At 42.9% G+C, this 24,704-nt stretch overlaps 1 protein-coding gene across 1 annotated transcript in view; it reads right to left on the bottom strand.

Moving 5' to 3' along the window:
* Positions 1-24,047, bottom strand: part of scn4aa (sodium channel, voltage-gated, type IV, alpha, a) — a 39,295-nt gene extending 15,248 nt beyond the window's left edge. The window contains exons 1-14 of the mRNA XM_064993548.1: positions 23,802-24,047; positions 18,557-18,675; positions 18,278-18,355; positions 17,949-18,077; positions 17,278-17,369; positions 16,236-16,508; positions 16,062-16,125; positions 15,613-15,754; positions 15,177-15,368; positions 10,456-10,641; positions 9,520-9,628; positions 5,901-6,139; positions 5,458-5,631; positions 4,916-5,272 (exon numbers count right to left, since the gene is read on the bottom strand). Of these exons, the coding sequence (XP_064849620.1) occupies positions 4,916-5,272; positions 5,458-5,631; positions 5,901-6,139; positions 9,520-9,628; positions 10,456-10,641; positions 15,177-15,368; positions 15,613-15,754; positions 16,062-16,125; positions 16,236-16,508; positions 17,278-17,369; positions 17,949-18,077; positions 18,278-18,355; positions 18,557-18,675; positions 23,802-24,047 (2,400 nt within the window). The remainder of the gene's footprint in view (positions 1-4,915; positions 5,273-5,457; positions 5,632-5,900; positions 6,140-9,519; positions 9,629-10,455; positions 10,642-15,176; positions 15,369-15,612; positions 15,755-16,061; positions 16,126-16,235; positions 16,509-17,277; positions 17,370-17,948; positions 18,078-18,277; positions 18,356-18,556; positions 18,676-23,801) is intronic.
* Positions 24,048-24,704: the final 657 nt, after the last annotated feature.

Raw genomic sequence — 24,704 nt, 5'->3', positions numbered from 1 at the left:
TACCTTAAACTGACGGATTTTGATGGGGATTTTTTTTATTATGTTACTTAGATTCTTAAGGATTTTAACTAAACTATTTGTAATTTAAGTGCATAAATATTATTTTAATTATGATTAATCGCATTGTCTGAAAACATCCCAAATACATAATCTGTACAGATAAAATCTACAATGCAATGCAAAAACAAGTTGACCTCGAGTAGGATGTCTACCAACTCTACCCAGAGGTATTGAAAACAAACTTGTGATTAAATTTCATTTTCTTATGTTATAAAATACATTTTAACAAGGCAAATGTGATTATTCATGTCCTCAATAATTCAGTGGGGTCTTTCTCTAACATTATATCCAAAAAGTCAGATTTCATAACTTATCTAGTCTATCCCATAATAAGCACCAAGCACTGTTGACATGGAGGTGCAGTTTACTAGCAACAACTTTTGAGGATTTTACATTTTGTGGTGGTCGTCTTCAAAGTTGTTTACCTGGTTAACAAAAAGCTAAATTACCATGATACAAGTTGAAATAAATGTAAGAGGCTTTGAAAATAAAAAAGCTTGTATTAAACTTAGTGCTCCATTGCCATTTCACAGAGGTACACTTGTTTTTGTAAGAAATCTTCAAAAGAGAACAGGACTTTCTAATTAATATGAGAAACGTATACTAAAATTCTACATGTCATGTCTCAAAATCGATATCCGTCTTACCTCTCTATATATTGTTTTATGTCCTGTGAATTCAACAGGAAAAGATGAGTTCATCGGGAAAGTGAGTATGTCGGGTAGCCAGTAGCCTTAATTCTTTCAAAATCCAGCCTAGCTGACATTACTCAAATTTCCATTTTTTGACCACTTTTTTCCTCTGGCCTCCATTGATTTAATCACCATAATTCTGACTGTCCCACAAGGGTTAACACTCCAATAACTTTTGAACAGATTCCCTCTCTCCACTGGGATTCTCTGCCTCTAACCCTATTACGGGGGCTGAGTCACTGGCTTACTGGTGCTCTTCCATGCTGTCCCTAGGATGGGTGCGTCACTTGAGTGGGTTGAGTCAATGACGTGATCTTCCTGTCCGGGTTGGTGCCACCCTCGGGTTCGTGCCGCGGGGGAGATCTTTGTGGGCTATACTCGGCCTTGTCTCAGGGTAGTAAGTTGGTGGTTGAAGATATCCCTCTAGTGGTGTGGGGGCTGTGCTTTGGCAAAGTGGGTGGGGTTATATCCTGCCTGTTTCACCCTGTCCAGAGGTATCGTCGGACGGGGCCACAGTGTCTCGACGCCTCCTGTCTCAACCTCCAGTATTTATGCTGCAATAGTTTGTGTCGGGGGGCTAGGGTCAGTCTGTTATATGTGGAGTATTTCTCCTGTCTTATCTGGTGTCCTGTGTGAATTTAAGTATGCTCCCTCTAATTCTCTCGCTTTCTCCTTCTCTCTCTCCAAGGATCGAAGCCCTAGGACCATGCCTCAGAACTACCTGGCCTGATGACTTCTTGCTGTCCACAGGTGCTGACCTGTTGCACCCTCTACAACCATTATTATTATCTGACCCTGCTGGTCATCTATGAACATTTGAACATCTTGGCCATGTACTGTTATAATCTCCAACCGGCACAGCCAGAAGAGGACTGGCCACCCCTCAGAGCCTGGTTCCTCTCTAGGTTTCTTCCTAGGTTCCGGCCTTTCTAAGGAATTTTTCCTAGCCACCGTGCTTCTACATCTGCATTGCTTGCTGTTTGGGGTTTTAGGCTGGGTTTCTGTACAGCACTTTGACATTGGCTGATGTAAAAAGGGCTTTATAAATCAATTTGATTATGATTGAGACATGAATTTTGGACCATTGTTTTTCTTAGAGAATTACATACACAATTAACATATTATTTGACCATTGGTCAAAAGATGAGCTTTTAATTGGACACCCTACATTGGAGGTAAAAAAATGTGTTCTTTATGAATGTACCTAATTATGCTTCCCGTTACTTTAGAAAAAAAAATATTGTAAATTATTTGTTTGTTTTGCTTTTTATGCGCTTTGAGATTTTTTTTTTATATTGTTTTACCCCTTTTTCGTGGTATCCAATTGGTACTCTTGTTCCAATGCTGCAACTCCTGTAATGGACTCGGGACGCCCGCTTAACCTGGAAGCCCGCTGCACCAATGTCTCGGAGGAAACACTGTCACCGTAAACCTGACGACCATATCAGCGTGCATTGCGCCCGGCCCACCACAGGAGTAGCTAGTGCGCGATGGGACAAGAACATGCCTGCCGGCCAAACCCTCCACTAACCCGGACTACGCTGGGCCAATTGTGCTCCGCCCCTTGGGTCTCCCGGCCGCGGCCGGCTGCGATAGAGCCTGGACTTGAACCAAGATCTCTAGTGGCACAGCTAGTACTGTGATGCAGTGCCTCAGACCAGTGCGCCACTCGGGAGGCCCGTGCTTTGAGCATTATTAATCTAATCTACAGCTCACTTTGAGCAAATTCTGGATTTTTTGACAGCCCTAATAGAAATGATCTGGTATATTGTAATATAGTGTAATCTGATTACGGGATTCGTAGAGGGACACTACTGATAGTGGTTGGCTTAGATGCCTTGGTATTGCATGGAACCACAAGTGGTGGCTAAGGCAATCCACTCCACCTATGATGGGGTGCAAGATGGGAGGCCCTGTCCCTGTCTTTACTCATCTTCCAGAACAAGGACATGCAGATTAGCTGTTAGCAGCTGACCACACAAGCACAATATTTGCGGCGTGAGGCCAAATGCATTTCCTCTCTCTGGTGGTTATTAATAGAATCAAGCGGAAATGGCTATTCTCATCCCGACGAGCTAACAAAAGCACTGGGTACTCGCGCCAACACTAACATGGCTTTTTTTGTGTCTCACACCCCCTCAATCCCCATCCAAGTCCCCTGCTGCCTATGGCTGCTGTGTCTTCCAGACCAACAGCATATACTGTAACTTAGACACTACACTGTTAAAATAAAGTGTGTTTTTTAACACTAAATCTAGTGGCAACTGAGCTGCCACCACCTTAAAGGAGACGAGACCTTAACTTTACTGAAGTATTGAAACACTTGGTTGTGAAGGTATTGGGACAGATTTAAGGTGTACTGAAACATTCATCCTGAGGTGTTCTGAAACATGACACGGTATGTTGTAACATCACATAATCAAGAGTTGTGCCACACCTTCCCTAAGACTGGAGAACTAACCCAGAAAAGGTTGAAAACACAATTCCAAATACTGTACTGTAAATGGGAGTGCCTCCTCTTATTGTACAGTGGTTCTTCCTTTAAAAGTTGCAGCGTACTGCAGCACAGCGCCGCAGAATTCTATGGCACGTTATTTAACTGTCAGCCATAGTTGCCAGAATGATGCAATTTACCACAATCGCCAACCATCTACCACAAACGGTCACGGCATAAGCTCAAAACTTTCAAAGGAAGAACCACTGTATATTCCCTACTCTTATATGGTTTGTTGATTAACTCCTCATTAGTAATTCCAAAAGGTCAAATGTATTTTTACTCGTTACGTGGTGGTCCTGTTCTGTGAGCTTGCGTGGCCTACCAGTTCACGGCTGAGCCTTTGTTGCTCCTAGACGCTTCCACTTCACAATAACAGCACTAAGAGTTGACCAGGGCAGCTCTAGGCAGGGCAAAAATTTGACAAACTGACTTGTTGGAAAGGTGGCATCCTATGACGGTGCCACGTTGAAAGTCACAGCTCTTCAGTAAGTCCATTCTACTGGTTGTCTATGGAGATTGCATGGCTGTGTGCTCTATTTCATACACCTGTCAGCAACAGGTGTGGCTGAATATAGCCAAATCCACTAATTTGAAGGGGTGCCCACATACTTTTGGCCATGTAGTGTGTCTGTTCTTGGTGTCTCTAGGGGGCCAAAAATAGACTCTCCATCAGCTGTGTGCACAATATCTCCTGGATTGACTGAGCATTACAATACTATAATCGTTAGGTCTGCAGAGATTTCGAATAACTGTTACGGAGATTTACAAGTTGACAGTAGTGACAGATGTTCACAGTTGGGGACCGCGTGTGTTGAGAGGCATTATCTAGGATCTCTAGAATGTTCACTATACTTAAAAGATTTATTGTGCCCTCACATTGAATCTATTTATATTTCCATACAAGCCTAATTAAAGGGATAGTCTTTACGTAACCAGATAAGACAGTGTCTGTCCTATATTTGAGAGATATAAGTAAGCCCTGGAAACAAAACACATGTATTACCCGTATACATGTGTAAGTTCCCTATTCACTTCCATACATTTTTCAGTCTGGTACTAGGTTACCTTCAGACGAGTCTTGTGAAGCTTGAGCGTCGTAGAGCAAAAACAACTGATATGTACATATTTGAGAGCATCTCACCTTTCCATAGTGAGTCCTAACAGTTTCTTGCCCAAACCATTTGTACTCTGTGGACGTTTCCATGAAAACCAATTTTTCGGGAACGTTTCCTGGTCTGACAAACACCACTGTTGCTCTGCCACCTTCCACCGCAGATGCGGGAGGCCGACATCGGCGGATACAGTGGGTTGAGACGCTGATATCTCTAGCATAAACAGACTGATTTTGAAGGGGATTTCATTTATCACGCAAATTAGATTCCCACACGGGAGTGGGCATCGACTCTATGGTGAAACAGCTACGCCCGTTTGTGATATTATGAAAACAACAAACTTTTCCGCCCTCTGACATTGCACATGCAATAGAAGAGCACAATATGCACTGCAAATGTTTTTGGACCATGTTCCGCGACCCTCCTGAGCTCGGTAACAAAAACAATAAGAATGTTGGCGGGGCGTCCGTGGTGCTATTTCCCACTACCGCAGCTTTAAGGATGAGGGTTAGGTTTAGGGATTAGGGTTACAGTTGGGTGTCTGCTGCACTCACCACCAGGTTTCCGATGACCATGACCATCATGAAGACCACCAGGCACATCCCGGCTCCGGCCACCTCCATACAGTCCCACATGGTCTCGATCCACTCCCCGCACAGGATGCGAAACACGATGAGGAATGAGTGGAAGAAGTCGTGCATGTGCCAACGTGGCAACTCGCAGTCGGTGGCAATCTTACATACGCATTCCTTGTAGCTCTTGCCAAAGAGCTGCATGCCCACCACGGCGAAGATGAAGACGATGATGGCCAGCACCAAGGTCAGGTTGCCCAGAGCGCCCACAGAGTTGCCAATAATCTTGATCAGCATGTTGAGCGTGGGCCACGACTTGGCTAGTTTGAAGACACGCAGCTGCCTCCAACACATAGTACATTAACAGACAGACAACACACAAATTGCATTTTTCATGGCTTGATGTACTCTTGATGCAAGTTCCATTGTTGTACATTGTCCCTGTAAACTAAATGAGTACAATAAAGTTAATCTACGAATACTATTTCACAGACATGAATTGACTGGAAATCAGTGTGTCTTACCAAACGGAAAGACCTGAGAACGGACAGGCCTTGGACATTGGCTAGACCTAACTCCACCAGACTGAACGTGACAATGATACTGTCGAAAATGTTCCAGCCGACCTGGAAGTAGTAGTACGGATCCATGGCGCAAAGCTTGAAGACCATCTCTGCTGTGAAGATCCCAGTGAAAACCTAGAGGGGGATTCATATCAGAAATATAAACAAGTTGTCATTTGGATACATCATGTCAAATACCATAACTCGGATGTTAAGATATGTTCTCATCAACACAAGAAAAGACTAAGTAATATCCGATTCAAGCGAACAACATGACACCTGAAATGATATGTCACGCAGTTATAATAAGGAAGCGAGAGTAGCAATGCAAGTTTGAGCTAGCAATACAGCTAGCTTTACACACCTAACATCTACCTCTAAACTACCCCTTTAAAAGTTGTTACCAGGTTCCCCACGGAGAGCATGTGGTCAAACTCTGGGCTCATGGGGTAGTGCTCCATGGCCATGAAGAGGGTGTTGAGCACGATGCAGATGGTGATGCCTAGGTCCACGAAGGGGTCCATCACAATAAAGAGCAACCACTTCTTCAACCATACCCAGGGCACGCAACAGTCCCACTTCAGGAAGATGTCGGCAAACTTGTACCAGCCGGGTGGACAAGGCTTCTGGGCGTCTTCCAGCTCTATTAGAAAGAGAGGGAAGGTTTAGATGACCAGTTCAATAATAATGTTTAATGGAAACATAAATAATGGAAACGTTTAATGGAAATAACAAACAAACATTTTTTATATGATTTGGAATTATGGCTGAAAACTCTACAATTCATCCCTCTTGCCATTGTTATGAAGTTAAAAAAAAGACAACGAAACAAAGTTACCCAAGACTACTAAGACACCCCTAGAATATTGATCTGGCATTCGAGCAAAATGTCCTGCTCTAAAAAAGTGACAGGAGGGGATGAGTGGATGATTGACAGAATAAGGGACATTTGTCATTCATTGCCCTAGTTCAACGCTCTTTGATTTTAAGAACATGCATTGGTGACATTCATGTGTCGTTAAATGTGTACAAATATGGGCAATCTGTCTGTTCTAAACAAAAAGAACAAGTAAATGAAATGCAACGGTGGGTAACACCAGAATTCAAGCCCGTGGTGCCAGCCCGCCCTGGAAGGCTGAAATAGCTCAAGCTTAGCACCAAGAGGGCATGCAACTGTACATTAACAGGGCTCTCTCCCCCCTCACTCACACACACAATGTGATTGGCTGCTCTGTGTGTGACAGACTTCAGACAATGCTACTGTAATGAGAGGTGGGGGGTGGGGGGGGTCAGAAGGCCATGTCTACAACCACCATGATAAGCTAGGCAATTACACTTCACATTAGAGCGAAGACTGCATCCACTCCCAACTAAGCCTAGTGTATTTCTAAACTTGCCTGAGGGACTTGACTTGTCTCCTACTGTGGATGGTTATGTTTGTCTCACAGGCAAGAAACAGACCAATGACACACAGTACATTTCAGGGCATATATATGTATATACACACTGCTCAAAAAATAAAGGGAACACTAAAATAACACATCCTAGATCTGAATGAATGATATATTCTTATTAAATACTTTTTTCTTTATATAGTTGAATGTGCTGACAACAAAATCACACAAAAATTAATCAATGGAAATCAAAATTATCAACCCTTGGAGGTCTGGATTTGGAGTGACACTCAAAATTAAAGTGGAAAACCACACTACAGGCTGATCCAACTTTGATGTAATGTCCTTAAAACAAGTCAAAATGAGGCTCAGTAGTGTGTGTGGACTCCACGTGCCTGTATGACCTCCCTACCATGCCTGGGCATGCTCCTGATGAGGTGGCGGATGGTCTCCTGAGGGATCTCCTCCCAGACCTGGACTAAAGCATCCGCCAACTCCTGGACAGTCTGTGGTGCAACGTGGCATTGGTGGATGGAGCGAGACAGATGTGCTCAATTGGATTCAGGTCTGGGGAACGGGCGGGCCAGTCCATAGCACATCTTGCAGGAACTGCTAACACACTCCAGCCACCTGAGGTCTAGCATTGTCTTGCATTAGGAGGAACCCAGGGCCAACCGCACCAGCATTTGGTCTCACAAGGGGTCTGAGGATCTCATCTCGGTAACTAATGGCAGTCAGGCTACCTCTGGCGAGCACATGGAGGGCTGTGCGGCCCCCCAAAGAAATGCCACCCCACACCATGACTGACCCACCGCCAAACCGGTCATGCTGGAGGATGTTGCAGGCAGCAGAACGTTCTCCACGGCATCTCCAGACTCTGTCACGTCTGTCACTTGCTCAATGTGATCCTGCTTTCATCTGTGAAGAGCACATAGCGCCAGTGGCAAATTTGCCAATCTTGGTGTTCTCTGGCAAATGCCAAACGTCCTGCACGGTGTTGGGCTGTAAAGCACAACCCCCACCTGTGGACGTCGGGCCCTCATACCACCCTCATGGAGTCTGTTTCTGACCGTTTGAGCAGACACATGCACATTTGTGGCCTGCTGGAGGTCATTTTGCAGGGCTCTGGCAGTGCTCCTCCTGCTCCTCCTTGCACAAAGGCGGAGGTAGCGGTCCTGCTGCTGGGTTGTTGCCCTCCTACGGCCTCCTCCACATCTCCTGATGTACTGGCCTGTCTCCTGGTAGCGCCTCCATGCTCTGGACACTACGCTGACAGACACAGCAAACCATCTTGCCACAGGTCGCATTGATGTGCCTTCCTGGATGAGCTGCACTACTTGAGCCACTTGTGTGGGTTGTAGACTCCGTCCCATGCTACCACTAGAGTGAAAGCAACGCCAGGATTCAAAAGTGACCAAAACATCAGCCAGGAAGCATAGGAACTGAATGTGGTCTGTGGCTGCCACCTGCAGAACCACTCCTTTATTGGGGGTGTCTTGCTAATTGCCTAAAATTTCCACCTGTTGTCTATTCCATTTGCACAACAGCATGTGAAATTTATTGTCGATCAGTGTTGCTTCCTAAGTGGACAGTTTGATTTCACAGAAGTGTGATTGACTTGGAGTTACATTGTGTTGTTTAAGTGTTCCCTTTATTTTTTTGAGCAGTGTATATATATATGATAGTAGTTGAAGTTGACAAAAACAAATATTTATTTTATGACTGGATCTATAAGGACATTTCTTTCTGAAAATACACTGAACAAAAATATAAACGCAACATGTTGATCCCATGTTCCATGAGCTGAAAGAAGATCCCAGAAATTCTCCATACACACAAAACGATTATTTCTGAAATTTTGTGCACAAATTTGTTCACATTCCTGTTAGTGAGCATTCAATCCTTTGTCAAGATAATTCATCCACCTGACAGGTGTGGCATATCAAGAAGCTGAGTAAACAGCACCTTGTGCTGGGGACAATAAAAGGCTGCACTAAAATGTACAGTTTTGTCAAACAACACAATGCCACAGATGTCTCAAGTTGAGGGAATGTGCAATTGTCATGATGACTGCAGAATGTTCACCAGAGCTGTTGCTAGAGAATTCAATTTTAATGTGTCAACCATAAGCCACAAACTCCAACTTCATTTTAGAGAATTTGGCAGGACATCCAACCGGCCTCACAACCGCAGACCACGTGTAACCATGCTAGCACAGGACCTCCACATCTTCACCTGCGGCATCCCCTTTAATGGGGAAAAAACTCTTTCTGATTGGCTTCTCTCCCAGGCCCATCCATGGTGGCGCCCCTGCCTAGTCATGTGAAATCCATAGATTTGGGCCTAATGAATTTATTTCAATTGACTCATTTCCTTTTATGAACTGTAACTCAGCAAAATATTTTAAATTGTTGCATGTTGCGTTTATATTTTTGTTCAGAATACAGTTATCAATGCAGGGCTGCATTTTACTCTCTTCCCAAACAAATCCTGAATTAAAATGATATCATGGTCATTGTTGATGATATCACAATGGTAATACTATCATTCAAGAATCATCGTCATCATTATCAGCATTTTCACCATTGTTGTCGTCATCATCATGACCATCACTGTGTCGCTCTCTTACCCTCCATGACGGTGGTGAGAACACTAACAGCACTCGCCGATCTGTTCTTCAGGCCTGGCTGCTCCAGATGGAACATGCTGTCCTCTTTGAGCTCGTCCTCTGGAACCGACTGGGGGAGGGGGGGGGTGTGAAGTCTCACCATCACTGGCCACTAAACATCTTACATGCTGTCTACACCGCGTGCTCAAGCATTACAAAATAAATGTACACATACATGTTATTTAATCATTGCACCCACACCACTAGCGCGCATTAGCGAGCGTCTGCGTAGCCGGGCGCTAAAATAGAACTTGGTTCTATTTGTGACGCTCAACGCGCTGCAAGTCCTGCCTCCCAAATCTCCTCATTGGTTTTTAGGAGCATATACTCATGTGGGTGATTGAAAGATGAACTGAGGTCCACACTCCATTCGGTTGTAGCAATGCACCTTAAATTTGGTTGCCAGGAAGGAAGAGAGATGACGAGAAAGGAATTCCGTTGACCGTTTTATCTGTGGATTAATTGTCGAAGTAGAGGACCTTGTGCATTTCAGGTAAAATAACAACCCAATGTTTATATCCCAGGACAAATTAGTGAGCAACAGCAAGCAAGCTAGCTAAATTCGCCATAAATGTTTAACGGTTTTCGACCTGGCCCCAAATTAATATAATTGGTTCAGTTTGTTTTGATATTTAAAAAATATAATTTGTTTTACCAGACCACATGACCACACGTATACATATGGTCTAGTAAGCATGTTAGGTGTCACTGAACTCTTACGATAGAAGGGTTGTGTATACAAGACAACAAAGAACAATAGCCAAAACAACCTGCGTTTGATGTGAATTTGTAAAAGAATGAGACAAAACAAACTGCACTCCCACCACTGTGGACCCATTCTGACCTATAAACGTTGACCTGATAAGATAAACATTAGCAAGGAGACGTCACACTGACCTCCGACTCAGAGGACACTGGAACGATGGCCAGACGGGGCACGATTCTCCCATTACAGTCCTTGATAACGTCATCTCCGAGGCTCTGCTCGTCATCCGCAGAGCCCCCGTATGACCCAGAGTGATGACTAAGCTCTTTCCGACTTGTCAGGGTCGCCTGACTTCCAGCAGCAGCATCAGCTTGCTCCTGTGAAACACCAATGATAAATCGATCAGAGTTAATTGTGTAAAGTAGGGCAGCCACTGGCCTACTGGACAGGCCGTGGTGAAAACATTTGCACACAAAAATGCAGTCAAAAAGTTGAACTGAATATTATTTAATTTACCTGCAACCCATTTGTGTAGCCTAATAGCCAGACAAATCAATACATAGTGGCTGAATTGATCCTCAAGCAAAAAAAAAACATTTCCTAATTGTTAGGCTATTTTAAGTGTAATTTTTATAAAAACCTTTGTAGTAGCTAAATGGTATATAGTTAAAGATAAGAGGCTAGACTGCATGATGAAACAATCCCTAGTAAGCTAGTGTTTTGAGGGTGGACTGTATTTCTATCCAATCTGGTAGAGTGAGGTGGGCTCATGTCATGCAGGTTCAGGTAGGCTATACAGGACGGTTGTATATTCCAAAAAATCTATTGGTAGTTGTTTAGGGGTGAACTTGTTACGCCAGTGAGGGCTGCATGATATGGGCAAAAATTTGAATTGCTATACTTTTTTTCAAATTGCTACCAAATATTGCGATTTGACTTGGATATGTAAACTATACATTGAGGTTACAAAACATTCTAAACACCTTCCAATTATTAAGTTGCACCCCCTTTCGCCCTCAGAAAAGCCTCAATTCGTTGGGGCATGGGCTCTACAAGGTGTCAAGCGTTCTGCAGGGATGCTGGCCCATGTTGACTCCAATGCTTCCCACAGTTGGCTGGATGTCCTTTGGGTGTTGAACCATTCTTAATACACACAGGAAACTGTTGACCATGAAAAACCCACCAGCGTTGCAGTTCGTGACACACTCAAACCGATACGCCTGGCACCTACTACCATACCCTGTTTAAAGGGACTTAAATCTGTTGTCTTGCCCATTCACCCTCTGAATGGCACACATACACAATCCATGTCTCAATTGTCTCGAGGCTTAAAAATACTTATTTAACCTGTCTTCTCCCCTTCATCTACACTGGTTGAAGTGGATTCAATAAGTGACATCAATAAGGGATCCTAGCTTTCAACTAGATTTACCTGTCATGGAAAGAGCAGGTGTTCTAAATGTTTTGTATACTAAGTGTAGCTCAGAACATAGAAATATAATGATTTATGTTAAAACGCAAAGTGGAAAGCAGTATTTGTCTTGTTTGGAACAATCTTTTGACTGCATTTGACCTAACAGAAAAGCATGCAAACGTATAGTGAATATAAGTGAATCTAACAGCGAGGAGGAGGAATTGTGCTGCTTAAGGGAACAAGCCGCAAGAGGAGAGAGGAAGAGAGAGACGAAAAAGAGTAAACTATTATTATTCTTTTTTATTTACACGCTGCTGAGTGGTGTTTCAAAACATTCCGATATGGACATCTCTTGCGATATGGATATTGGGTAAACCGATTTGAATTCAGTCACTTTTCGACAGCACCCCTTTTGATTGGAACGAAAACTTCCATACATACTGTATTTGCCTATTGTAGAAGTGCTCAAGAGACAAAAGTGCGCAAAGTTGACCTATTTTGCTGACCTTTAACACTGGAAAAGATAAACGGTTTAAAGCTTACAAACAGGTTTGTTAAACTATTTAATTTCTTGAAAAAAAATAATTGTTGTACAAATTGTCATTTTACCAGAAAAAACAATAAACTCCTTTTTTTTCATATTCACATACAGTATGTTGTAGCTTAGACCCTATTTTACCTCATCTGAGGTTTTGTGTTGTGCCCGCCATCGTTTGATACACAACATGCTCTTCATTACAGGTTGGGTGTCATGTTTTGGCTGACTAAAATTGGAATAAAATTGACATTTCAACTTTCAAAATTTAACACAGAGATGGTTGGAGGTTCACGCAGAAAACGTTGACTTGAATGGGAATATCTGTTTAAAACTATACTGTTGAACTATTGAAATAATAGAATAGACGTGACTATTTAAGTTGACATTCAACGGTGGGTGGACTGGCGGCCGTCTTTGTGGTAGTAATTAAAGATCAAATTTAAATTGGTGTACCAGCTAAATTGCTTAATATATTTGCAAATAAATTCATTAAAAACCCTACAATGTGATTTTCTGGATTTTCTTTTCTCATTTTGTCTGTCATAGTTAAAGTGTACCTATGATGAAAATTACAGGCCTCTCTCATCTTTTTAAGTGGGAGAACTTGCACAATTGGTGGCTGACTAAATACTTTTTTTGCCCCACTGTATATTTTAAACCAAATACTTTTAGACTTTTACTCAAGTAGAAATTTACTGGGTGACTTTTACTTGAGTCATTTTCTATTATGGTATCTTTACTTTTACTCAAGTATATGACAGTCGGGTACTTTTTCCACCACTGATCTTTTCCAATGCTAAATACATGGAGGTCTCATGGTATGGTGGTGTATGCAAAATGGGTCAACTTTGAGCACCTCTATCTCCTAAATGTTTTGGCATTCAGGTCCAAAAATCACTTGCTGTCTACTTCTTCCCTGGGTAAACACATATGGAAAGTGTTGTTTAAATCAAAAGGGATTCTGTCAAAAAGGTATTGAATTCAAATTGATTTACACTATTGCACATGTCAATATTGCGATTTTGATGTGAATTTGATTAAATGTGCAACCCAAGTGATGTAAAGGATAATACTTTGGGTTTTGTGGGCCAGCATCCCTGACACAAAGAGAAAGTAAGTCCAAACTATCCTATTTGGTAGCCATTCAATATACCATCAGTCAATTGCCCCAACCTAATGATATGTACATTAGTCCATATATACTGAGAGGCTTCAAAAATTGTATTTACATAGTGTTCAGTTTGATGTCATAATTCCTCATATCTTTTAAAATTATTATTAAACTTTTACTTTGACAGGGAAGTCATACTGAGACGAGATGAGCCCCGCGTAAAATACATAAAACATATATACAATACACAAAATTACAAAACAAATTTAATAGAAAAAGACATTTATCAACATAGATTTCTCTGAACTGACCAAGGGGAACCAGAACATCTCATTTCAGAGATCTCTGGGAGTTGTTCCCCATAAAGGGCGCAAAAAAACCTAAAAGCATCTTTACCCAACTCTGTGGAGACTGAAGGGACCTCCAGTGTTATCTAAGCCTGTGACCGGGTTTGTTCATTTGTAAGTCCACATTTAATTAATAATGATAGATACATAGGACGTTTCTGTATGAGTGCTTTGTAAATAAACAGAAGATAATTCTGCTCTCTCCTTACATAGAAATAGTCCCAACACACTTTTTGATACAAAACACAATGGTGAGTTCTATAACCATCACCAGTAATAAACCTAAGGGCACAATGAAAAACAGCATCTAGTGGTTTAAGTGTAGATGATGCTGCATGCAAATAGATAATGTTCCTATAATCTAAAACAGACAAAATTGGCCTGGACGATTTCCTTTCTATTATTTCCTTTCTATGCTTTCTTTCTTTAAAAGAAACAAGCCTTGAGCTTTAACTTCTTCACCAGCTCAGTGACGTTTTTTTTAAATTAGTTTTTCATCAAGCCAGATACCAAGATATTTGTAGGAATGAATTTGCTCATTTTCTTTACCGTTCAAACTAGTCTTTACAAATTCATTTAAATCTGGGGTATGGGGTCTAGAAAAAGAGCATGCATTTATTTTTGTTTGCACTAACTTTAGATCCAAGGGAGCCTGGAAAATGGGTTGATAATTATTAAGATCACTTCTACCACCACCTGTAATGGCAGATTTCCTCCTCTTCTTCTGAAGAGGAGATGTAGCAGGGATCGGACCAAAACGCAGCGTGGTAAGTGTCCATATCGTTTATTATAAAACATAAACTGAACACTAAGAACTACAAAACAATAAATGTGAACATGAACGAAAACCAAACCGAAACAGTCCCGTGTTGGTGACAAACACAGACACGGAAACAAACACCCACAAACCAACAGTGAAACCCAGGCTACCTAAATATGATTCTCAATCAGAGACAACTAACGACACCTTTCTCTGATTGAGAACCATACTAGGCCGAAACAGAAACCTAAACATAGAAACACAAAACGTAGACTGCCCACCCCAACTCACGCCCTGACCATACTAAATAAAGACAAAACAAAGGAAAATAAAGGTCAGAACGTGACACCACCCTTAGTGTCCATAGCTAATAATGCAGCAGTAACTTTTGTTTCTGTGAATTGCCAAAAAGGAAAACTCTGACTACCATTTCCCAAGTCATGTGAGGTTGACTGATCATCCATCGAGGCAACTGGAGACTCTATGTGGGAAGAACAGTCAACTAACTCACCAAGACCAGTATGACCGCCATTTCGTTCAAATAAGAAACCAGCTGAGATAAAATGTTGATTAAAAGCATCACAAATCTGAACTTTTTCAGTAAAGGCGCAGGAGTCTAAAACTACTTTCTTTTCCAGAATTTAGAGGGATCACTAACAGAGTCTGCCATAGCTCTAAGGTAGTAGTGTGATTTGGCCTGTTTTGTCATGAGGATATGCAGTAGCTGTCACCTGACCTGGGCTTGGATCCTGTATTGCTCCAGAAGCCTCTGAAACTCCTCCTCCTTATCCTGCGCCTCTTTCAGAGTGGCCTCGTTCTGCTCGTCGTAGGCCATGGCAACCACGGCCAGGATGAGGTTGATGAGGTAGAAGGAACCCAGGAAGATGACCAGCACAAAGAAGATCATGTACGTCTTCCCCGCTGCTCGAAGTGTCTGCATACAAAGAGGCATGCAAAGACAAGTTTGGAGAATGACACAAAATGGTAAGTCAACATGCAGTTTGTAGTAAACCTCATGAAATTCTTTTTAGGCACACTCCCTGCAGTCCCTTTCGAGGAATGGAGAGCGCTCACATTTTTACAGGACAAAGTCCAGGAAAAGTCAAACTTAAGGCTTAAATTTGTACCTATGAAACAATTTATCATTCTATACTATATTATATATTGTAAGTACCAACCAGTTGGAACAGGTTCTCCCAGTAGTCCTGCGTCATGAGTCTGAAGAGGGACAAGAAGGCCCAGCCAAAGGAGTCGTAGCTGGTGTAGCCGTAGTTGGGGTTTCTCCCAGCCTTTATGCACGTGAATCCTTCTGGGCACTTCCTATCAACAGTGGTGGGTAGCGGGTGAAGAATCAGTTTGCACACAGCCGGCCACCCCTCCTTGACCCCACAATCCTCAACATCTAGAATGCTGCTTGTCAGAGACAAGAGCATAACTTATATCTGATAGTTGTATTGTGTGTATAGCTTACATAACATTTGACTACTTTTCCAATAGTGTTCTGTTTGCCCACAGTGGTGTGCATCCTTCTATCAAAACCCTGATATTGCTTTACTAAATGTAAGAAATACATTCATAACTCATCTTTGTATCATTGTGCCATTTGTGTTATCACAAAGTAACATACCCAGCATCAGAGCTGTTTCCGCAGAGAAGAGCATCCAGACTACCTTCCAAATAGTAGTGGTTCTCTATAGCCGAAAGACAGAGCAAATCAAACACAAACTAAAAGTACTGTTCATACCGTCACATCAGCCAGAAGTAGAGGAACAGATGACTTGTCTCAGTGGTTCAAACGCACCTATATTGCTGATGTACTCCTTGAAATCGACAGGAACAGTGGAATTTGATGTTTCGCCGAAACCCATGGTGGCGTCAAGCGACGAGGTGGAGTTGTAATCGTCGAACACCGTTGAGTTGAGGATGGGCCATCGGACACACTTGTTGCGCAAATTTCCCATGAAGAGTTGCAGGCCGATGAGCGCAAACACGGCCAGGGCGAACACAGTGAGGATCATCACGTCTACCATTTTCTTTACAGACTGGACCAGGGCGCCCACGATGGTTTTTAATCCTGGTCAAATGGATGCATGTCAGTGACACATCTGTAGGCCGAGATAAACCAGATCGTGCATAGTGGCTCTGATGGCTTACTGGTTTCAGCATGGTGCTGTCAACACCAAGGTTATGGGTTTGTTTCCTGAATTGGCCACACATACTATATATTTGACTGTGTAAACAGTAAGTTGCTTTGGATACTATTACTATTATTATCTGACATCACAGTGTCAATAGTTCAATAAGTCTGAACGTGTGCATACAAACCAGGTCAATTAATTGAAGACATAATCAAGAAAACATTTTGATATTGACATCAGTTTAGCGAGTCTCAACAAGAGCTGCAGATTAAACAACCTGGACTCGGGTAGAGGTAACATGGTAAATACAAATCTGCTAAACGTATGATATATTACGAATTCCAATTTGCTGTGGCTAATGTTAGTTAGGTGGGAAACGGTTGGGAGTTCGGGTTAAAGGGTTAAGGTTCGGATTAGCTAACGTGCTAAGAAGTTGCAAAGTAGCAAAACATTTGTGTAGTTCCAAGTTACTACTTAGCTAAGATGCTAAATTTGAAACGTGATGAGATTCCAACACGCAACCTTTGGGGTTGCTAGAAGTTCGCGTTATACGCCTGCCCAAACACCTCGACCAACCACCCTACTTTAGTTTTTTCCTTCAGTGACCTTCTGTTTTATGTAACCATTCCGAAAGCAACATATCATACTAATTAAGATAGTACATGTAAATCTGGGACAATGAGACCAGGCTGGATGAAAACATACCAGGAATCACAGTGATTGTTTTAAGGGCTCGGAGTACACGGAACGTCCTAAGGGCTGACACGTTGCCGAGATCAACAAACTCTGTGACGTACCTGTGGAGAGACACACAGTACAAGCAATATATTAACATTATTTAATTGTGGACTGACTGACAGTGGACAACAGTGGACCTGTCACTGAAGAACGTCTTGTGTGTTAAAAAACATTACACAAAACATCAGACATGGTGTTCGCTGTGGTATATGATATCTTGTTTTATAGAGTCTATTTTTGTATTGGTCCAATTCTTGGGCCAAATGGACACACTGCTTGAGAGGGTGGCCAGAACCATTTATCCATCTCGCAACAAGACGTGTTGTATATCACAAACTATTAGATTGTTTTTTCATTTTTTAAAACATTATTATTGGGTATGTTTTCAAATGTTTTACATGATTTAATCATAAATGTATTTAAATGTTTTGGGCAAAAATGCACAGAATGTATTTCTTAAATATAATATGGCCAGGGGGTCATTGCAAAAAGAAGAATTTATCAATTTACTTACTTGGATAAATAAAGGCTGGATGTATAAAATGTGTTATAAAACATTTACTAACCATTCCAGTTTGCTAACAATTATATCATTTGTGAAAGAGGGTTGAGAGCCAGTCGGGTGTTTAGGTACTCACGCCATGCTGATCACCATGAAATCCAGCCAATTCCATGGATCTCGAAGGAATGTAAAAGGGCCAACAACAAAGCCTCTTGACAACACTTTGCATGAGGCCTCAAAGGTATAAATACCAGTAAAAACATACCTGCAATGAGAAAACAGTATCTTCCCAATGCACTACTTCTGCAATTCTCTCTCTGTGAGCTACATTGTAATTCAGAAATAATTCATTGTTTACATGACTTAAGACACTTTGAACCATTAGATATCGTGGTAAAACAGTGACAAGTGCAAAAGCCCGTTCAGGAATCAATTCTGAAATTCAGCACAGGTTGGTATACTTACTCAACAGTTTTACTCCATGACGGTGGGTCGCTCATCGTCATAAAAAAGCAGTTCGACAGAATGGTAATCATGATGAACATGCTAAATAACTTAATATAGAGTCAAGGCAAACCGGCGGGCACACTGATTGTACTGCAAAAGACAATAGTAACATCAAAGGTCGCTAAACCCTGATGGGGTACAGCTTTATATACAGTACACAACAATATAAGACCATCCTTCTTACAATCAGCCCTTCCCTACACAGGGCAGCTAGAGTCCCTACATTAAAAAGGATATGAATGTATGAGAATTTTAATGGCTCCTCTTCTAAGATGATTGAAGGGGCTTAGAATGTAGCAAGCTGATTCAGCATTGAACCTGAAGATTGTGTTTCCTTTGGTGATCACGATAAAGGTCTGGAAAAACACAACATGAAAAGACATTACCGCACTGCTAAGCGAAGGACTAAAGTAACAAATTGTAAATAATAACGGTTAAACTCTGAACACAAAGCTTACATGGTGGTAATGCAGTCTTATGCATGACATAAAGGATATTACATGCACTCCGGACAATTTATGGAATCATATTTGTCAAGTCATCCACCCTGTCATATTGCAGTGACACTCCAGCAAGCTAATCCAGGCTAGCATCCTAGTTCGCTAATCCCTTTTAGCCCCAAATTAATTATATCACAGATAAAGGAAAACCACACTGTAGGTTTCACCCAGAATTTTAAAGGACAATCTTGGTTTAGTGGCAATATCCAATGACAATGTCCCTGAAAGAACAGTGTGTGTGGGGTGTGTCTGTTTGAACGCATGAAGTTAACACCTCAGAAGCAGCAATAACGATTGAGAACCTTGTGAATCTCGTGAACCCGTAGTGTGGTTTTCCTTTATTGGTAAGTGATCAAATTGGGGCCTTAGTGTGCAAGACATGTACAGTCGTGGCCAAAAGTTTTGAGAATGACACAACTATTAATTTTCACAAAGTCTGCTGCCTCAGTTTGTATGATGGCAATTTGCACATACTCCAGAATGTTATGAAGAGTGATCAGATGAATTGCAATTAATTGCAAAGTCCCTCTTTGTCATGCAAAGGAACTGAATCCCCCCCAAAAAAACATTTCCACTGCATTTTAGCCCTGCCACAAAAGGACCAGCTGACATCATGTCAGTGATCCTCTCGTTAACACAGGTGTGAGTGTTGACGAGGACAAGGCTGGAGATCACTCTGTCATGCTGATTGAGTTCGAATAACAGACTGGAAGCTTCAAAAGGAGGGTGGTGCTTGGAATCATTGTTCTTCCTCTGTCAATCATGGTTACCTGCAAGGAAACACACAACGTCATCATTGCTTTACACAAAAAGGGCTTCACAGGCAAGGAGGGGCTTCACAGGCAAGGCGGGGGCATATGCTTTATGGTTAACGAGACGTGGTGTGGTCACAACAACATACAGGAACTCAAGTCCTTCTGTTCACCTGATTTAGAATTCCTCACAATCAAATGTCGACCGCATTATCTACCAAGGGAATTCTCTTCGATTATAATCACAGCAGTATATATTCCCCCCAAAGCAGACACATCGATGGCTCTGAACGAATTTTATTTGACTCTTTGCAAACTGGAATCCATATATCCTGAAGCTGCATTCATTGTAGCTGGGGATTTTAACAAGGCTAATCTGAAAACAAGGCTCCCTAAATTGTATCAGCATATCGATTGCGCAACCAGGGCTGGTAAAACCTTGGATCATTGCTATTATAACTTCCGCGATGCATATAAGGCCCTCCCCCGCACTCCTTTTGGAAAAGCTGACCACGGCTCCATTCTGTTGCTCCCTGCCTACAGACAGAAGCTAAAACAAGAAGTTCCCACGCTGAGGTCTGTTCAACGCTGGTCCGACCAATCTGATTCCACGCTCCAAGTCTGCTTCCATCACGTGGACTGGGATATGTTTCGTATTGCGTCAGACAACAACATTGACGAATACGCTGATTCGGTGAGCGATGTCATTAGAACATGCGTTGAAGATGTCGTTCCCATAGCAACGATTAAAACATTCCCAAACCAGAAACCGTGGATTGATGGCACCATTCGCATGAAACTGAAAGCGCGAACAACTGCTTTTAATCAGCGCAAGGTGACCAGAAACATGACCGAATACAAACAGTGTAGCTATTCCCTCCGCAAGGCAATCAAACAAGCTAAGCGTCAGTATAGAGACAAAGTAGAATTGCAATTCAACGGCTCAGACACAAAAGGTATGTGGCAGGGTCTACAGTCAATCACGGATTACAAAAAGAAAACCAGCCCAGTCACGGACCAGGATGCCTTGCTCCCAGGCAGACTAAATAGCTTTTTTGCCCGCTTTGAGGACAATACAGTGCCACTGACACGGCCCGCAACCAAAACATGCGGACTCACTTTCACTGCAGCTGAGGTGAGTAAAACATTTAAACGTGTTAACCCTCGCAAAGCTGCAGGCCCAGACGGCATCCCCAGCCGCGCCCTCAGAACATGCGCAGACCAGCTGGCTGGTGTGTTTACGGACATATTCAATCGATCCCTATCCCAGGCTGCTGTTCCCGCATGCTTCAAGAGGGCCACCATTGTTCCTGTTCCCAAGAAAGCTAAGGTAACTGAGCTAAACAACTACCGCCCCGTAGCACTCACTTCTGTCATCATGAAGTGCTTTGAGAGACTAGTCAAGGACCATATCACCTCCACCCTACCTGACACCCTAGACCCACTCCAATTTGCTTACCGCCCAAATAGGTCCACAGACGATGCAATCTCAACCACACTGCACACTGCCCTAACCCATCTGGACAAGAGGAATACCTATGTGAGAATGCTGTTCATCGACTACAGCTCAGCATTTAACACCATAGTACCCTCCAAACTCGTCATCAAGCTCGAGACCCTGGGTCTCGACCCCGCCCTGTGCAACTGGGTACTGGACTTCCTGACGGGCCGCCCCCAGGTGGTAAGGTTAGGCAACAACATCTCCACCCCGCTGATCCTCAAACTGGGGCCCCACAAGGGTGCGTGCTGAGCACTCTCCTGTACTCCCTGTTCACCCACGACTGCGTGGCCACGCACACCTCCAACTCAATCATCAAGTTTGCGGACGACACAACAGTGGTAGGCTTGATTACCAACAACGACGAGACGGCCTACAGAGAGGAGGTGAGGGCCCTCTAAGTGTGGTGTCAGGAAAATAACCTCACACAAAACTAAGGAGATGATTGTGGACTCCAGGAAACAGCAGAGGGAACACCACCCTATCCACATCGATGGAACAGTAGTGGAGAGGTTAGTAAGTTTTAAGTTCCTCGGCGTACATATCACAGACAAACTGAATTGGTCCAGTGCCTCTTGAACCTCAGGAGGCTGAAGAAATTTGACTTGTCACCAAAAGCACTCACAAACTTCTACAGATGCACAATCGAGAGCATCCTGTCGGGCTGTATCACCGCCTGGTATGGCAACTGCTCCTCCCACAACCGTAAGGCTCTCCAGAGGGTAGTGAGGTCTGCACAACGCATCACCGGGGGCAAACTACCTGCCCTCCAGGACACCTACACCACCCGATGTCACAGGAAGGCCATAAAGATCATCAAGGACAACAACCACTCGAGCCACTGCCTGTTCACCCCGCTATCATCCAGAAGGCGAGGTCAGTACAGGTGCATCAAAGCTGTGACCGAGAGACTGAAAAACAGCTTCTATCTCAAGGCCATCAGACTGTTAAACAGCCACCACTAATATTGAGTGGCTGCTGCCAACACACTGACTCAACTCCAGCCACTTTAATAATGGGAATTGATGGGAGTTGATGTCAAATATATCACTAGCCACTTTAAACAATGCTACTTAATATGATGTTTACATACCCTACATTATTTCTCATATGTATACGTATATACTGTACTCTATATCATCTACTGCATCTTTATGTAATACATGTATCACTAGCCACTTTAAACTATGCCACTTTGTTTACATACTCATCTACTGCATCTTGCCTATGCCGCTCTGTACCATCACTCATTCATATATCTTTATGTACATATTATTTATCCCTTTACACTTGCGTATATAAGGTAGTAGTTTTGGAATTGTTAGCTAGATTACTCGTTGGTTATTACTGCATTGTCGGAACTAGAAGCACAAGCATTTCGCTACATTCGCATTAACATCTGCTAACCATGTGTATGTGACAAATAAAATTTGATTTGATTTTAGGATATTTCTGCCAGTAAGATTGCACCTAATTCAACCATTTATTGTATCATCAAGAACTTCAAGGAGAGCGGTTCAATTGTTGTGAAGAAGGCTTCAGGGCGCCCAAGAAAGTCCAGCAAGTGCCAGGACCGTCTCCTAAAATTGATTCAGCTGCGGGATCGGTGCACCACCAGTACAGAGCTTGCTTAGGAATGGCAGCAGGCAGGTGTGAGTGCGTCTGCATGCACAGTGAGGCGAAGACTTTTGGAGGATGGACTGGTGTCAAGAAGGGCAGCTAAGAAGCCACTTCTCTCCAGGCAAAACATCAGGGACAGACTGATATTCTGCAAAAGGTACAGGGATTGGAATGCTGAGGACTGGAGTAAAGTAATTTTCTCTGATGAATCCCCTTTCCGATTGTTTGGGGCATCCGGAAAAAAGCTTGCCCGGAGAAGACATGGTGAGCACCATCATCAGTCCTGTGTCATGCCAACAGTAAAGCATCCTGAGACCATTCATGTGTGGGATTGCTTCTCAGCCAAGGGAGCTGGCTCACTCACAATTTTTCCTAAGAACACAACCATGAATAAAGAATGGTACCAGCACATCCTCCGAGAGCAACTTCTCCCAAACATCCAGGAACAGTTTGGTGACAAACAATGCCTTTTCCAGTATGATGGAGCACCTTGCCATAAGGCAAAAGTGATAACTAAGTGGCTCGGGGAACAAAACATCGATATTTTGGGTCCATGGCCAGGAAACTCCCCAGACCTTAATCCCATTGAGAATTTGTGGTCAATCCTCAAGAGGCGGGTGGACAAACAAAAACCCACAAATTCTGTTAAACTACAAGTATTGATTATGCAAGAATGGGCTACCATCAGTCAGGATGTGGCCCAGAAGTTAATTGACAGCATGCCAGGGCGGATTGCAGAGGTCTTGAAAAAGAAGGGTCAACACTGCAAATATTAACTCTTCGCATCAACTTCATGTAATTGTCAATAAAAGCCTCGGACACTTATGAAAGGCTTGTAATTATACTTCAGTATTCCATAGTAACATCTGACAAAAATATCTAAAGACACTGAAGCAGCAAACTTTATGGAAATTAATATTTGTGTCATTCTCAAAACTTTTGGCCACGACTATGTTAAGTCAGCTGTCATGACAAGTCTAAATATAGTATCTTCGGGATAAGTCTGCTTTGCTTGAGTCATGACTATGTAAAAAAAAAGTACTAAAACAAAAATATTTATTTATTACAGTCAAGTGAAATTGCTAGGTGAGCTTGAGGTGTCCTGGACTGACCTTCTGTGCTTTGTAGAAGGGGTCTATGTCCTCCAGTGGTGTGTTAAGCATCTCCGTTGGGGCGTCTCCAAAGATCATGGGCAGACTCTTGCCGGCTTCCAGGTCTTTGCTGGGCTCCGACGGCCCATCACCCTCTACTTCCGCGGCTATTCTCTTTTCCTCCATGAGCCTCTCGATCTCTGCCAGGGATTCCGGGGTGAAGCGGCGGAACGCATCAGCGCCTGTGGGAGGGAGCAGGGGTGCCATCTTCGCATTGCGAAGAGATACCACCACACCAGAATCGCTCTAGTCTAGAGTGAGCTATAGAAAGAGAAAGAGCGAGGGTGAGAGTCATCCACAGAATTAAATAGAACACATCTCTATGGAGTCATAGCCATAGCTGGTTCTCTCTAGAGCAGTGTTCTTCAATCATGGTCCTGAGGACCCACAAGGTATGTATGCTTTTGTTCCTGCCCAGTGCTAACACACCTGATTTTAACTAATTAAGGGTCTTAAATTAGGTGATTAGTTGAATCAGGTGTGTAATTACTGGGTTGGAACAAAACACTGTGGGTTGCCAGGAGTTGAACAACACTGCCCTGGAGTGAGCAGAGAGACAGAGGGAGGACTTTTACAGGAGGAAACCATGCAATAAGGGTATTTTTAGAGAAGGAGAGACAGTGAAAAGAGATACTTTCACACAAGGGTCTCTATATAGTGAGCCAGGATAAGAGAGGGAGAGACAAGATTGCAACACTCTGGTGTTTCTAGTCAAACCTGGGTTCATACACTATTTGAAATCATTTCAATAATTTGAGCATTTGCTTCAGCCAGCCAGGAGTGCCAGGGGGGCGGGAAAGGGGTTGGAACTTTTGGAACTTTTCCACCGGCTCTATTAGTTCCATTCCAACAGGCACGCTCAAT

This window comes from Oncorhynchus masou, chromosome 18 (assembly GCF_036934945.1).
Source record: "Oncorhynchus masou masou isolate Uvic2021 chromosome 18, UVic_Omas_1.1, whole genome shotgun sequence".
Taxonomy (NCBI): Eukaryota; Metazoa; Chordata; class Actinopteri; order Salmoniformes; family Salmonidae; genus Oncorhynchus; species Oncorhynchus masou.
This window is presented reverse-complemented; position numbering and strand designations above follow the sequence as displayed.